Source organism: Plectropomus leopardus, chromosome 24 (genome assembly GCF_026936395.1).
Source record: "Plectropomus leopardus strain MGB_pleo_1.0 chromosome 24, ASM2693639v1, whole genome shotgun sequence".
Lineage (NCBI taxonomy): Eukaryota > Metazoa > Chordata > Actinopteri > Perciformes > Serranidae > Plectropomus > Plectropomus leopardus.
The window spans coordinates 3,701,983-3,718,488 of record NC_142199.1 but is presented as its reverse complement, the minus strand read 5'-3'; the positions used below and the strand labels follow the sequence as shown (position 1 = coordinate 3,718,488).

Below are 16,506 nucleotides of genomic sequence, written 5' to 3'. Positions count from 1 at the left end.
CAGCTCGATGAGAGTGTAGTCCAGTCTCCGGGGAATATTTCCCATCGTAGGAACGTTTTCCTGCAGTGTTGGTGCGAAATCCTGCAGGAGCCGGAGGGAAAAAAGCTTGTGGCATCCCTAAAGACTCAGACATAAAGGTAAGATGCTTTTTTTTTAATGCTCAGAGGAAGGCCACAGTGATCATCCTCTTCCTGTCCTTTAACCCTGTGAAACCTGGGTTGATAGCAGTTTTCGTAGGCTGCGTTCAGATGCCTTTTACAAGCCTTGAAACCTTTAAAACTTAAGAAAGTTTGGTTTTATTTTAAGAACTTGTTTTTTTTAAAAAAGGCAATTGGTTACTTGGCAAAAGATGCTCTGCAGACTGCTTTAAAAGGAGAGACAGATAAAATAATTAGACATTTATTTTTAAAATTAGGAGCAAAATGTTAAGAAAACTAATCATTATTATTGTTTTTTTTATAAATTGTTATTTTTTCCTTTTTTGCTAATTTTCAGGTAAAAAGTTTTATTGTGCAAAATCTCAGGTAATTCCCTTTTTTTATGTTAATTTTTTTTTTTGCTAGTTCTCGGGTTCTTTTTTTTTTCTTTTCTTTTTTGTTGCAAATTTTCCAGATAATTTTTTCTTGTAATTTTATTTAATGTCTCTTTTTTGCTAGTTTTCAGGTTGTTTGGGATTTTTTTGTTCTGTTTATTTGGTTTTTGTTTTTTTTTACTTTTTTTTTTGCAAATTATCAGGTAGTTTTCTTTCTTTATTTCTTTTTTTCAACAAATTTAACAAATGTCTTGCTAATTTTAAGATATGTTAAGTTGCAAACCCTTTCAAATCACACGTCTTTCCAGTATGGTAGTAATGATGATAAAAATTGCCTGAATTTACTTTCCAACTTGTTTTGGTCTGTCACAGTGTCCTCCTTAACCTCAAACTGACCAAATAACTTCCCTAAAAATAACATTTTTTAGTAGATACTGGTGTTTTCTTTCTCCCTGATGGTTCAGCAGAGATTAGGGTCTGCACATCTCTGTGTTAACATCACCGTCTCTCTTACGAGCCGCCGTGAAGTGTGCCATTAACCCCTGACCCCGTTCACACTCACCACTCTGGAGTTGTAGCCGCACCTCCCCACCTGATCCCGCTGCATGCTCACGGCGGGATTACAAAGCGGCAGAGCGAGCAACTCTGTCCCACTGCGTGTTCGTTAGTTTGGTGCAGACCCTGTGTTAGTAGGTATTCTTGCAGCCCTGTCTTATAAAGATGCCCTCATTTTGGGAGGTTTAGTATTTTATTTTCAAACCAATGGCCTGCATGAATGTTGGCATTGTACATTCCTTTTTTTTGGCGCATTATTTTGTCGTTGATGTGTTTAAACAACACCACCGTTAACGTGGTTGGGTTTAAGTACCAAAAAGACTTGGTTATGGTTGGGGAAGGATTATATTTTGGCTTAAATTACCTGATTTTAGGGGAACAATTCCAGCAGGAAAGGCAGCGACGTCTCAGTAGAAAAAGACCTTTTGGCATTGTACGTTTCTGCAAACCAAGGATACATTAAATTTGCATGTTATTACGTAGCGGATACGTTGAATTTCACCTTTGCAATAACAATATGGTTAACGTGTGGTTAGGATGAGGCATAAAAAACTCTTGGTTATAAGGTTACCTGGTTTTGGGGGCGCTGTCCCAGCAAAAAATCAAATTAAATGCCTTTTGTGCCACTATCCCAGAAAGAAATGCGGCATTTCATGGTAAAAAAAAAACACTTTTTGTTGCATTAATCCAGGAGGAAATGCAGCGATGTCTTGATAAGAAATAACAGCTTTTCATGCCACTATCCAAGCAGAAAGTGCAGTGATGACTCGGTATAAGACACTTTTGGTGGCAGGATCCCAGCTGGATACACAGCGATGTCGTGGTAAAAAAATAACAGCTTTTTCCTTTTTTTTCTTTTTGTTGCTACTTTCAGGTCATTTTTTGTTTTTCTTTCTTCTTTTTTAACTAAGCGCATTTGATTAGGTTTTAAAGGGTTATCAATCTCTTAAAGAGAAAACAGTTTTTGATGGGTTGTTTTAGCTTGAATATATCACGTCTTTGCAGATGATAAAAAAAAATATCAAAAATATTCATGCATCTCTCCCAGCAGAAAACGCGGTAATGTCTTGTTTCCGTGGCGCTGCCACACTGTGGTAAAACAGCAGTCGCTTTTGTTTCATCATCACAGCAGGAAATGTTACTTTCTTTTTCTTTTTTTGCTAATAATCAGGTCATTTTCTTCTTTCTTTCTTCCTGTTTAACAAATTTGGGGTAAAAAGCAGAGGTTGCAGTAAAAAACAATTGCTTTTCATGGCACTTTCAGGGCAGGAAACGCAGCAATGGCCCTTTTTGTGCCACTATCCCGTCACGAAATACAGTGATGTTTCACCAGAAAAACACCTTTTTTCTGGACCTGTTGGCTGGAGACGCAGCGATGTCTCTGTAAAAAACAAACGCTTTTTGTTTCCCAGCAGGAAACACAGCTATTTCTCAGTTAAAAACATGACTTTACATCGCTCTATCCCCACTCCAAAAACTTTTAGTACTCACTGCACTTCACACGACTTCTCTTAAAAAAGTATCCAAACTGTCCCTTTAAGTATTTGTACAGAATTGACACTCGTCCAGTCAAAGAATAAGTGTTAAGATCCGCTTTAGCGTCTGTATTAATCAGTGGCTATGTTTCCTGGGTCTTTAATATTTTCATTAACAATATTTCATTTACTGGATTAACTGAATTCGCATCCATAACATTTATACTCACAGTGACTAAACACGTTTTAACACCAATACAACACACAACAGTCAACAGATACTTCACAAGGTGAAAAAATAAAGTACTTGGAAACTTATTCACTAAATTACAAGATAAAAATAAAAAAGAATAGTGTAGAAAACAAAATTCTTGGTGTGAATAAATGCAATCTTAACTTTTTGTGCAGACATATTGTATTCTTGGTGATGATTGAATCCCGCACCACCATTGCTCGATAATGCACTGTCCTTTATGTTTTCATTTAATTTTATTTCATGTATTTTATATATATATATATATATATATTTTTTCTGTGTTATTTTTCAACTGTAGTCGTTTGGAGGGATGTTTTTTAAACCTGCAATAAGATCAAATTCATAAAGACAGCAACAGCAAACAGGAACTCCCAAGACAGAACGCCGTACGAAGCAACATGTGGCGTTTTAGCACAAAATAATCATGCAGGCAGCACGACGCAGCGACACACAGCAAGGCGTAACACCGGACATGCAGAGCAGCATTCGAAACAAGACAGAAAAAGATGCAGAGATAAAATACAAGAGTCATACGTTTAATAAAACGTTAAAAAATGCAGTTGTAGGTTAACAATATGTTTGTTTCAGGCAGGTTGTCAATAAAATAGAATAAAAGTAGACTAGTTCTGCAGGGAGGCGGCAGAAAACGACTCTGACGACTGTCTGCAGGAGTAACGATGTTGTTTCTTTCACTCCTCCAGGTTTTTCCCTGTAAGCAGTCAGCAGGTGGTCGGGGTCAGAGGTCGGGGGTCCGGTGACCATGAGGCAGGCGGTGGAGGCTCAGGTGTTGAACCCCCACCGTGAACTCGGAGAACACGGTCAGTCGGAGACGTAAGCGGTACATTTCATCATACAAGACATCAGCTCTGTGTATAATAATCTGTCGGCGTGTTAATGTGCTGCAGGCCTGCGTCAGATCCTGACCGACGTCATCGACGAGGTGAGGCAGTCGGTAAATCAGGACATCGACGGAGCGGAGATCCTCCACAGTCTGCTGAACGCCTCCTGGCTGCAGTCGCTGCTCAAGGTCTGAAAATGCACTTTTTTCCCTCATGTGGCTGCACACAAAATATCGATCTGAATCGGACTCTGTGCCAAAGAAAGAAAAAAAAACACTATTTTTATGTGATATGACATTGACATATTTTAACCACAGAACTGTCTCTTTTAGTGATTATTTTATTTATTTAATATATTTTTAATCTTCATTTTATTTGTAACTTTCATCCATTTTTTTCCACAATATTTTCTTCTTTTTTTTTACTTTATAACAACAGTCAAACAGTTTTCTTAAATAAGGGACTCAGAGTTAACCTTTTTTTAGTTTTTTTTATTTGAGATTGATGAATAAAATGAAAACTATTAAAGATTTGAATAAACAAATTTAAACAAAAGAAGCACATTTAAGGGGAAAATACATTTCCCACTAAATTTCCTCAAATTATCCTCAAATTTGATTATTTAAGTATTTTGTTTAAATATTTATAGATGTTGAAAATAAAAGACCAAAAGGAGGGTTTGCTGTTTTCATTTCTGGGTTAAAATTATTTAAAATAAATTGAAAATATCAGATACAGGATATAAATCCTCCAAACAAGACTTTTCAACTACAACAAACAAACCATAAAACAAAACAATACCACAGCATGCATTAATTATGCCACCTGTATGGCAGGGGTTAAAATTAACAGGAAAAAGGGTCTTTGTATTGTTCCACTTTGTCACACAATAAATGAGCCTCTAAAAGAAAATAAATATATTTTCACCACAGTTACGGTGTCATTTGATAAAAGAAGACTGGGAGAAATGTAAGAAATCAGGAGAAAATGCAAACGTTTTTAGTCAAATTCGGATTTTGAGAGCTAAAATCTTAATTCTTTTCTGTTGTTGAATCTGTCATCCTGCATCTGGCTTAAGTATAGGATGGGATGTGCCCAAAATGAACTCTCTAAATGTCATTTAAAGACATGTTAAAAAAAAAAAAGATCAAATATAAAAGCCTGGCATTGTTTAAGAATTGAATTTGACCTTCACACGCAGCCGCTTCATTGTTTTTTAGGTTTATGAGTGTCTTCAAAGATACCTGAGAAACTCTCCAGCACCAGCTCTGGACTACGCTTCAGGACTCTCTCTTCAGGTTACACTTCAGATTGTGTTTTTTTAAGGATTTATTGCTCATATTTATTTAGTGAACGTCTTTTATTAAATGGTGGATGTGCGGTTTGTTGTCTGTGCAGCTGCTGATCGACATCAGATCGTTGCCGGGTCACTCTGAAGAGGCCAAAGAGCTTTACCGCCTCCTGAGACAGCCGCACCTGCAGGTAACAAATATATAAATAGTGACAGAAGGTCACGTCTGTGTCACGTGCACACGAGCTGAGAAAGACGGTTAAAAGTGCTGATGTATGTCTTTATGTTTTCAAACCATATAGATTTTAATTATTTATAATGCGGTTTACTTTGGCTATGAATGCCAAAGGCACAACAAAACAACGTGAATAAAATTGCTGTATGTTATTAAATAGATTGTATTGTAGTTTCTTTACTTTCTTTTCTGCTAATTTGTATGTAGGAATATTTAAAATATATTTTTTACAACCTTTTACTGTTTTAAAAAAACATAAATAAATGACTTAAAATGTATACTTATATACATTTTTAATTATAAAATGTAAAAATAAATACTATATAAAATATTTAAAAATAATACATAATTTTAAAATATAAAAATTTAATATATACAATATAAAAATCTAAAAAATATGTATAAAATAAAAAATAATTAAATATTTGAATAAAATAAATGAATATCACAAAAAATAAATATTCTTAAAAAATATATGTACATAAGTGTGTGTGCGTTTTGTTTTCAGTGGAGTAGATTTAATTTTTTTAAAAACTGTCTGTCCTTCATGTTTTGCAGGCTCTTCTCTCAGCTCATGATACGGTGGCTCAGAAGGACTATGAACCGGTGCTGCCACCGATGCCAGACGACCTGCCGGACGATGAGGAGGCCACCCGGATCGTCTGCCTGGTCAAAAACAAACAGCCTCTGGTGAGCAACAGAGCCAAAGACCTCCTCGTGTGAAATGTTCAAATACATCAACTGCAAATGAAGTTTTTGAAATTTGATTCATTTCAGATGAGCTTATGTGGTGTTAAAGGCCTGAGCACACTCAGTTTTCAGGCACTACCTGACCTGACTACGAGGTCACATTTTGATGGGATAACCCCCCACTGGTCATGTTTAATCCCTCTTTGCAAAAACAGGTTTTGTGGGATCAAGAAAATCGTTTCGAAAAACTTTGCTCCAAAGAACAGCATGGTGCAAAAACAGTCTTTGGAATCTACTTCAAATGTTTTTGTTGTGAAGCATCAGTTTCAAAGATAACGAGACAAAAAAAAGAATAAAATTAAAAGAAAAAATAAATTAAAAAAAGGAAAAAAAGACAAGCAGCACGTAGCATACATTTAAAAAAATTTAAAAATGGGATAATTGTGTTTAAAATGAACGTAAATCAAACTAAATTTAAAAATAGAATAAAAAAGACATAGGAAGAACAGAGTTTAAAAATAACAATATATGAAAAAATGAAATTAAAAAAACATAGCAAGATCACAGTTAATAAAGTGAATTAAAATAAAAAACTCAGAAATAAAAAATAATAAATGAATAAAAAAGGCATCAGACAAACACAGTTAAAATATAAAAAAGTAAAATATATAAGACAGGAAGATCACACTTAAAATGAATGAAATAAATATTAAATAAAAAATAAATGGAATACAAATACATATGAAGAACATTCTTTAAAAAAGTGATTAAATTCAAATTAAATAAAAAGACAGGAAGAACATGGTTAGAGAATTAATAAATTAAATACAAATGAATTTTTTAATAAAAAAAAAAAGGTAAAACAAAATACCTAAATACAGGAGAATATGTGAATATATTTGAAATAAGCTATTTTACATTTGCGTTTGTTTATTTGTCTGTAGAGCATGCATACATTTCAGTGCATAAACTGAACCGCAATCTAACAGATGCTTGTTGATATTTAATTTATTTATTCATTTTTTGCCAAATATAAATCAAACAGCTGACTGCGTCCAACAGAGACCAGATGTTTGAATTTTATAATCTGTCATTTGAGTAATTGTCTGTTGGTGCTACAGATTTCCTAACAGCAGAGTTCGCTGAAAAAGAGATTTTTTAAGAAAAACACTAAAATATCACTAATGTCTGCAAAATACTTCAATGCAAGTCTTCTATTTGTTATTAGTATTTCTTTTGAGTCTTTTATTATGCAGCTCCTTTCACAGAAAGTATTGAGATATTATTTTTCATCAAATTTAGTTATACTTCGAAACAGCTGGTACAAAAACAGCTTGTTAGATATCTGTTTCAAAAGCTTAATTATGAGGCAGATAATATTTTTCCATATAACATAATGTACTTCAATAAAATTAAAACAAATAAGATAAAAAAAAAATACATAGGAAGGGCACATTTAAAAGAAACGGAATAAAAATAAATTAATATAAAATAAAAAATACTATTAAAAAAGACATAGGAAGAACACACTTAATTAACACACTTAACAAAATTAATAAAGTAAGAATAGAGTTATAAAAATAAACAAATACAATTAGAATTTAATTAAAAACACAGGAATAACAGTTAAAATATGAATAAAAAAAATACAAAAATTAAATTAAAAAAGGCATAGGAAGGTAACACAAAATGAATAAAATAAAATGAAAATCAAATTTAAAAAGTAAACTGAATAAAAAAGACGTAAAAACACACTTCAAAATAAATTGAAAAAAAAACAAGGTAATTTTAGAAAATAAAATAAAAATAGAAAATAAATAAAGAAGAACTCACTTTAAAAAAATAAATAAAATAAAAATAAAAACAAAACAAAAAGGAAATAATGGAAAACAATAGTTATTGTAACAATGATGAATCAATAAATTATTAAAAAACAACAAAACAATAATAATAATAATAAATAATAATAATGATAATAACAATACGTTTAACATCACTTGCAAAAATGTTCTTGCCCACATATCAAAGATTATATATTTTTCCAGCAGCAGCTCTCAGTCTCAACTTCCAGTACTGAACATTTCCCTCTGCCTTTGAGTGACTGTGTTGTCTCACAGCTCCGTGACCTCCAGAGAGCTGGGCTGCCGAGTGCGTCCTTCCCAAAAACCTCCAGAGCGGGAATCCGCAGTCACTGGGACACCCTGAGGTATCTGACGCGGCAGAAGCTCCACCGAGGCGCTGCGTTCGGGGTCCAGAGTCCTGCTGCTTCGAGCCCGGACTCAAAGGATTGGTGTAGTGCTCGCAGAGGCAGCTACCCGCCGACTGAGCCGCTGTGTCAGGCGGCAGCGGCTCGGCCGTACCCTGCACCCTGCTGTAAGCCGATGACTCAGTGTCAGATGTGCTGTAGCAAGCCGATGAGCCGGTGTCGAGTTTGTTACTCCAACTTTCTCTGGGAGCAAAGTGTGAACCGCTCGGAGCCGTCAGTCTACAGCTCCGTTCTGATCGGTAAGAAAGTCATCCGTCTTCCTCCGTGCAAAACCATCCATCTTCTTCCATCAATCATCACCGCTGCTTTCATGGATTAATAATCTGTTTTTTCCGTTGGAGACAACATCATCGAAGAGCTGGGCAGCGGAGACGAAGAGGACGCAGGAGAGTCCAGCAAATCACTTCCCACAGCGCGGCGGTGGACGATGTCGCCCCCGTGTCTCACTGTGCCTTACTATTCCAATGAAGACGACTACCTCCAGCCTCCCAGGCTTCAAAACCAAAGCCCTCGCATCCGCACGGCTCCCCCGAGCCCCGTGCGTCCTCGCCGCATGGTGGATATACCGCCCGTGGAGCTCGCCAAGCAGGAGAGCTTGGATGAGCTGCGGACGACAGTGCACTTGGCCGCCTGCTCCATGGAGAACAGCACTAAGGACATCAAGCTCCTCGGGGAGAAGATGGCGGCGGCGACCGAGCGCATGTCCGAAACGGTGCAGGACAACTCCCAAGCTTTGGCGCTGCTCACTCAGGTGGTGGACCGCCTGCAGACGCTCCTCACCACCAGGACAGACACCAAAGCCCCAAAACCCCCTGAGCAAGACGGCACGCCCAAGAAAAGCCCGAAGAACCGAGGTCAGCGTCCGTCCCTGACGCACCAATCCAGATGTTCTATCCCCTCGCTTCCTTCCTCCTCGTCCTCGTCCCTCAGCAGCTCCCTAGACGCTCCCTCCACCTCTCAGGGGACCAGTTGTCTGTCCGTGTCCTGCCGCGGGTCACCTCGAACCACCCCAAAGACAAAGAACTCCCCTACGCCCCAGAAGAAGAACGCCAAGCATCAAGCATCCAAGCACCTTCTGACCAACGGGCTGCAGGATGAGACCTCGCCTGCCGTGAAAGGAAGTCGCTCAAACCAACGAAAGAAGAGGAGGAAGAAGGCGACATGAGAGCAGAAGAAGAGTGTCCAAAGAGTGGACTTCTTGGGTCCTTTCAAGCCGTCTCCGCAGAGTGACTGACCTGCAAACAAACACAGTGGTAGCTGACTTTTACTTTTTCCATTTCTCGCCGTTTTCTTCCGTGTTGTCGACCATTCCATCACAAGGACTTCATCAGCATTCATCTGTGTCGTTGCTCTTGTCACGAATTAAACCGTCCAATCTTCTCTTCCTGTCATGACTTCATTTCCATCAGTTTGTCTTCATTTCTGTGGTTCGATTTGCCCTCTACTCCACGTTACAGCTGTTTCATTAGGTCCCTCTCGTCTTTCTCAATGTTATTATTATGCCTCCAAAAAAATCCAACTTCCATGCATAAAAATAAACCAAACACAAAGGTCCAGTCCCATGCCAAACTTCCTCAGCTGCAAACACGAGCCAATAGTCGTGGCGCTATAGCAAACATCTAAAGTTTGAAAATTCATAACAAATCATTCATCAGGCACAAATCTGGCTTTCCATGCACAGACAGCTGATATCCTGCCCCCTGGTGGTTGGCTTAGTCATAGCGTGAAGCCATCTCTGGTTTCTCACTTGGCACTTAGCTCACTGGGATAGAGACATGACCTTTGTGTCTGAGGTGGTGATTTCCAACCTCATGTGATGCAGAATGCACACCTGATCGATTGCTGTGCAGCAGCTGTAATTTACTCTGTGTTTTCGTTTGCTCTGTTTCAGGGAGCGACCATAAAGAGAAACGAGATCACAGGGGAGATTTTTGTCGCTCGGGTGATTCACGGAGGGCTGGCTGATCGGAGCGGTGAGCCTTTTCTCTCAAGGATTATATTCTCAATTTACTGCACATGTCCGAGCTTTGTGTCATTAAAGCAACAGCTTACAACATTTGGTTGATTCTTGTTCCCAAGTCATCGAAAAACAAAGATTATTTGGCCCCACCATCAACCAAACACTTAGACTCAACAATCAACTAAAATCAACAATCAACTAAAAGTTGCATAATAGCGCTTTAACTAGAACCTCATGTTATTTTATTTTAATTATGTTATGTTGGTGATATGGCAGGCTCACAAATATGAGAGTACTACCCTTTTAAAAACTTTAAAATCTGGGCTTTAATATTGTCTAGAGCAAAATTATTTAATTATTTAATTATTTATATGCTGCTCCCAAAGGTCAAGATCATTGTGTACCGTATATTTCCTGTTGATTAGGCACATTTTTGCTCTTTTTTATACTTTCTACCTGATTTATGTTATATTTTATATTATATAAGGTTAAGAATAGTTTTTTAAAATACATATCATTTATTGTTACCTTTACATGTATCTGTAAATTTAAAAATAAGTATTTTTTGGTGAAATCAGAGATTTTCACACAGATAAAGAATTACTTTAAAGTTAACTGTGTTAGGGGAAATGTAAAGTTGAAACCTGAATTTATTTTATTTTTTATTCTTTTATTTATTTTTATGAAGCACAACACAATTCAGAAAAATACAACAAAAACAAAATGAGCTTAAAAACTTTATAATCAATGGACAACAAAAACAACCAAAAAATACATGAAAAAAACATGTTAAATATGTGATAAGTGTGTGTGTGTGTGTGTGTGTGTGTGTGTGTGTGTGTGTGTGTGTGTGTGTGTGTGTGTGTGTGTGTGTAGGTCTGCTCCATGCAGGCGACAGGATCATCGAGGTGAACGGTTTTCCTGTGGATGGGATGGAACCTGAGCAAGTTATCCAAGTCGTGGTACGTGATTCTGCTTCGTTACTAACTTTAAAACGAGACCGTGAAATATATTTTATTTATCGTAAACAGAATTATCATTTCCCTCCTCTACAGCTGTAAAAAATGCCACGATCTCATTGTGACTGCTAACAGTCTTCAGCAGTCTTAAAAATGTATTTATTTAAAAGCCAATGGTCTCTGAAGTGCAGTCAGGTTCATGTTTTGCAGTGCTCTCTATCCATTTTGTGATTGCTAACTAATCCGTGTTGTTTCTTTCCAACTAATCAGCAAGCGAGGTCACAAGGCACCATCATGTTCAAGGTCGTTCCCATCACAGAAAGGCCGGTCCACAACCAGACGATGGTAAATCATCATTTATGCACACATTAAAACACGACATGTCATCATAATAAACTGATTTTATCTGCTGTTAGCTCTATGTGAGGGCCATGGCCGACTACAGCCCGCAGCAGGACCCGGCCATCCCCTGCGCCGACGCCGGTATGTTTTGAAATTAAGTCATTATTTAAATGAATAGATATGACGTAAATAAATTAGACAGCAAATATATAAATATACTACTAGACTATGTTTTCACTGTTTTCAGGGGAATTTTCCATTTAATTCCACATTTATATATATTTTTTATTTTCTTTACTTATTTTTTTCCCACATATTATTTATTTTCATTTCTTATATTCAAATACATGGGGCATGAGTATCAAATAAATAGAGCTTTTTAGTATGTTTATTTTTTTATTTAAATAATTATTATTGAACAATATTGACTCATTTTTTATTTACATTTATTTATATATTTATCAAAAAATCAATTGAATCATTACAGCCCATTAAATAAAAAAAAATTTAAATCTTTTTTTTTCTTTAGAAATACACACCCCAATCATTTGAATAATAAGACTGAGAAATAAATGTGTTAGTAGAAAATAAAAGTCCTCTGAAATGTGGAATTATAATTAAAAATCTCCCGGAATAAATAAGTAAAAGTAGCTGTTGCTGCTTTTTTAAAAAATTATTATCATCATCATCATCATCATCATCATCATCATCATCATCATCATTATTATTATTATTATTATCATCATCATTATTATTATTATTATTATTATTATTAGTAGTAGTAGTAGTAGTAGTAGTTATATTATTATTATTATCATTCATCTATTTATTTATTTAGTTGTTTTAGGATGTCTTTCATCACCATATTTATTTATTTTAATGACAAATGTATGTATTTATTTATTTAGTATTGTCTTAAATGGGTTTCTGCAGGTATGAGCTTCAGAAAAGGTGACATCCTGGAGATTGTGGACCAGACGGACGCCCTCTGGTGGCAGGCCAAAAAACTGCCCAGCAGCATGTCCTGCGCCGGCCTCATCCCCTCCACCAACCTGCTGAAACGGTCAGGAGAGTTCACTGATTTTATCAGTGTGTTTTTCTTATTTACTGAGATATTTTACACGACGCGGCTCGTTTAAAATATATTTTAAGTCATGGTTAGTGTGTTTTGTGTGATGTTGTAACAGGAAGCAGAGGGAGTTCTGGTGGTCTCAGCCTTATCAGCCGCATGCCTGCATACAGACCTGTAAGTGCACTCAAATTTAGTTTAACTCAGACTTTATATAAAAGTCCAAACAGTTTCAGAATTATTTCACATTTGAGTTTTCATTGTGTTTCACCCCCACACTTACTGAAGTGAGCACTGTAGAGGAAGGTAAGGAGATCACACTTCATGTTGTGCCATTGTAGATTGTATCATATATTATATATTTTTGCTTTGCTTTTTTTTCTTTTTTTTTGTATTATATTTAACTTTTAATAGTTGTATTTTAATGTTCTTATTGTATTTTCAGATTGTTTTTTTTTTTTTAGTTTTTATTTATTATTTTTTTATTTTATTGCATTTTTTCTTTTTTGCCATTTAGCTTGAAAACTAAATAATTTATTTATCCACTGTATTAAGGATATAACTTTATTTTTCTCTTCGACAGAGGAAGACATGATGGCCATCGATGAGAAATGTGTCGAAGCAGGTAAGCTCCACCTGTCACTTTTTTCTTTTTTGACCTGTAGTCTTTCATAAACAAACTTAATGGATGATTTTATTTTTATTACACATTTTTATTGAATTTTGGAGAAACATAACTATACCAATAAACAAACATCACAACAAATAAAAATTAAATGCATTAAAAATTAAATTTAAAAATATATATTTTTTTAAAAATAGTAAAAAAAAATGTTTTTCCTACAGTTAGTAATGTCTTTATGATTAATTCCCCCTGTATGTTTTTCTTTGTCAGATGAGGAGGCGTTTGAATCTGGTAGGTAAGTCTTTGTTGACTTGTTCTGGTGCGGACTGTGAATCCCGTGTCTCTCACACTCTCCCATCCTTCATCTGAAACATTTGTTATTTTTTCTTTTACAAATTCTCTTGCTGTCTGACGGGTAAATGTCAGAGGAGCTCAGAGAAGGTGAGAAAAACATATTAATTATTATTAATTATGGTACATTTATCTGCCTGTGGAGAGTACACTCGTTTATCTGCACAAGTGCAAAGGACAAACATAAAATGGCAAAAAAATAAAATCAAAAAATAACATTACAGTAATTACTAACTAATATTTTATAGTATTTTTATTATTTTTTATGTTTTTTTATCCTTCCTCGCCTCTGTTTTTATTCATATGTTCCATCTGCGTCTCCTCACATCAAATCAGAGGAGGATGACTTCAGCAGCAACATTGAAGGGATCTACTTAGGTACGTCTGAAATATCTGCAACACTGCATCTGTGCAACTGTGGAAAATATTAGGGACAGAAATATGGAAACAATCAGAGGGGGAAGTTCTCCATTCACTCATTTTTTCCCAGACGCCTGGCATAAATAGTCTGCACATTAAAAGCCGTTTATATAAGTGAAGTTCTCTGTAAGGGTTTGCATGAGTGCCGATTATTCTCCAAACATTAACACAAACTTTTTCCTCTCAGCGGGTTTCAGGCGCAGCATGCGTCTGTGTCGGCGGCGCTCTCACAGCACCGCCCAGCCGTCCTGCCACATCCGCTGCCCCAGCAGCTGCTACAGCGCCCTCAGCAGCCCCTACGAGGAGGTGGTCCGCTACCAGCGCCACCCGCAGGACGCACACCGCCTCATTGCCCTCTTAGGTACAATACAGTCGTCTGTGGTTAACAAGTTTATAACCCACAACAGAAATGTTTCGTTTCCTTTGTTGGAAGTGTTTTCTGGGCTTGCCTAAGTACTATTTTATTATTTTTTTTATTTTATTTTATTTTATTTTATTTTATTTTATTTATTTTGTTTTGTTTTGTTTTGTTTTGTTTTGTTTTATTTTATTTTATTTTATTTTATTTTATTTTATTTTGATTTGATTTGATTTGATTTGATTTGATTTGATTTGATTTGTTTTGTTTTGTTTTGTTTTGTTTTGTTTTGTTTTTATTTTAATTTATATTTATTTTGTTTGATTTTACATATTTTACATCTTAATCTGAAAATGACTGCATGATTACAATGAAGTTTTCCTTTCTCAGGTCCGTCCGGTGTGGGCGTGAATGAACTTCGGAGGCGCTTGGTTGAAATGAACCCAAACATCTTCCAGGGAGCTGTACCTCGTACGTACCAACCATCAACATCCACCAAATTTAAAATCAATTAAATGACCCCACTTGAGCTGTTTTTTCCTTTTTGTGTAATTTTGTCAGCCGTTAACTGATTGTCTGTCTCAAAGAAAAACAATATCATACGCACTGTAAAGCATCCTTTTTCCTCGGCTAGACACCACGAGAGCGCCCAAAGGATACGAGGAGTCTGGCCGAGAATATCACTTCATCAGCCGAGAAATCTTCGACAACATGATGTATAACAACAGGTGCGACAGTCTGCTGAAAACACGCCGATAATGAGCGAACGTGGTGGAGACAAAGACGCACTTTAAGTTTAAACAAATTAACGAATGAAACCTTTATTGCCTCAAGGGGAATTCGCGTAATTCCTGCGTGTTTATTTTGTCCTGCAGGTTTTTGGAGTACGGGGAGTACAAAGGGAGTCTGTACGGCACCAGCGTCCAGTCAGTGAAGGAAGTTTTAAACAGCGGAAAGATCTGCGTCATCGACGTAGAACCAAACGTAAGAACAATGACGTCGTCGCCCTCTTCAAAACACCACCAACACACCTGGTTTTTGTGCTTTCGGTCACTTAAATTTGAATGTTTCATGTCTCATTTAGGCCATCCAGGCAGTGAGGACCCACGAGCTGAGGGCCTATGTGGTCTACGTGAAGCCTCCGCCGCTGGAGCGCCTCAGGGAGACCAGACAGGACTCGTACATCACCACCAACTACTACGTCAACCGACCGTTCAAAGTAAATCCCACACACACAACACAAAAGGTCCAGATGTTTGAGTTTGAAATCAGTTCTGATTTTAGTTTCCTCCATCAGGACGAAGACTTCCAGGAGATGGAAGAAGCCGCACGCAAGATCGAGTCTCACTTCTGGCAGTTCTTTGACCACGTGATCGTCAACGACGAGCTGCAGGACTCCTGCGTCCAGCTGCTGACGGCGGTGAGGAAGGCGCAGGACGAGCCGCAGTGGGTCCCCGCCAGCTGGATACGACCCACCGCCGAGTCGTGAGAGCGGACGGAGGGGGAGGAGAGGGCACAGCAGCGATGTGACCCGTTACCATGGCAGCAGTCATTTTTATTTTACAGATTACTCACTGTAAAATCTTAACATGTCGATCAATTTTCATGTTTTCGGGGAGTAGGGTATGAAAAAATCAAACAAGTATTCCGATCTTGTTATTTGTGTGCTTGATCTGTTTAAACCAAATAAAGTGCAACTTTTTTTGTGCTTTTTTGTAGCAAAGCAGATGTCAGATTTTTTTTTGGAGTGAGCAAAGTTAACATTGTGACCATTAATATGTTATCGACACACGTCTCACTGACAGCTTTCCTGCTCTGCATGCAACTTTAATTTAAATAAATGTTTACTGTTGCACGAGAAAAAAAACAGGTTAATTTTCTTGCCCTGCTCCCCAATCTTTTACACACAACTGCAATAAAATTTGATATTTTTCCAACTGATGTTTACATTATTAGAAAGCAAAGTGGTTTCTTGTTGTGTTTTTTGTTTTGTTTTGGGTTTTTTCATTCTGAATTTGTTGTTATGTCTTTTGTGGTTTGCTATAGCCTAAAATTTGTCATTGCATGCCAGAAAAAGCTCTACTAAACATAAAAAAGGGCTGTTTTTGGCACAAAAATTACACTGTGACCTTATTTAATTGAAAATGTTGTGATAAAATGCAAAGATGCATGAAAAGCAATGATGTTTTAATACGTGTACCTGTTTGTGACATTAATAAACCACTTCTGTTAGTAATTTATACATTTATTTATTTAGTCTTTTATTTTTGTTGTTGTTGCTTT

General features: G+C 36.6%; 1 protein-coding gene across 2 annotated transcripts; it reads left to right on the top strand.

Moving 5' to 3' along the window:
- LOC121965022 (MAGUK p55 subfamily member 4-like) lies at window positions 1-16,465 on the top strand. 2 transcript variants are annotated; one of them, XM_088074122.1, is made up of 23 exons: window positions 1-137; window positions 3,520-3,636; window positions 3,724-3,845; window positions 4,878-4,955; window positions 5,056-5,139; window positions 5,742-5,873; window positions 10,031-10,112; window positions 10,976-11,061; window positions 11,329-11,403; window positions 11,475-11,541; window positions 12,334-12,463; window positions 12,588-12,646; window positions 12,758-12,775; window positions 13,053-13,094; window positions 13,365-13,385; window positions 13,521-13,535; window positions 13,782-13,823; window positions 14,053-14,226; window positions 14,614-14,694; window positions 14,858-14,951; window positions 15,099-15,207; window positions 15,308-15,442; window positions 15,521-16,465. In XM_088074122.1, the coding sequence occupies exons 2-23, from the start codon at window positions 3,579-3,581 to the stop codon at window positions 15,710-15,712; spliced, it is 1,896 nt and encodes a 631-aa protein (XP_087930248.1). In that variant the 5' UTR covers window positions 1-137; window positions 3,520-3,578; the 3' UTR covers window positions 15,713-16,465. The 2 variants fall into 2 exon arrangements, 1 of the variants encoding a protein (XP_087930248.1); XR_015775809.1 differs by lacking the exons at window positions 11,329-11,403; window positions 11,475-11,541; window positions 12,334-12,463; ... (10 more) ...; window positions 15,308-15,442; window positions 15,521-16,465 and adding exons at window positions 7,991-8,378; window positions 8,481-9,392 and having other exon boundaries at window positions 10,976-11,032.
- The last annotated feature ends 41 nt before the right edge of the window (window positions 16,466-16,506 follow it).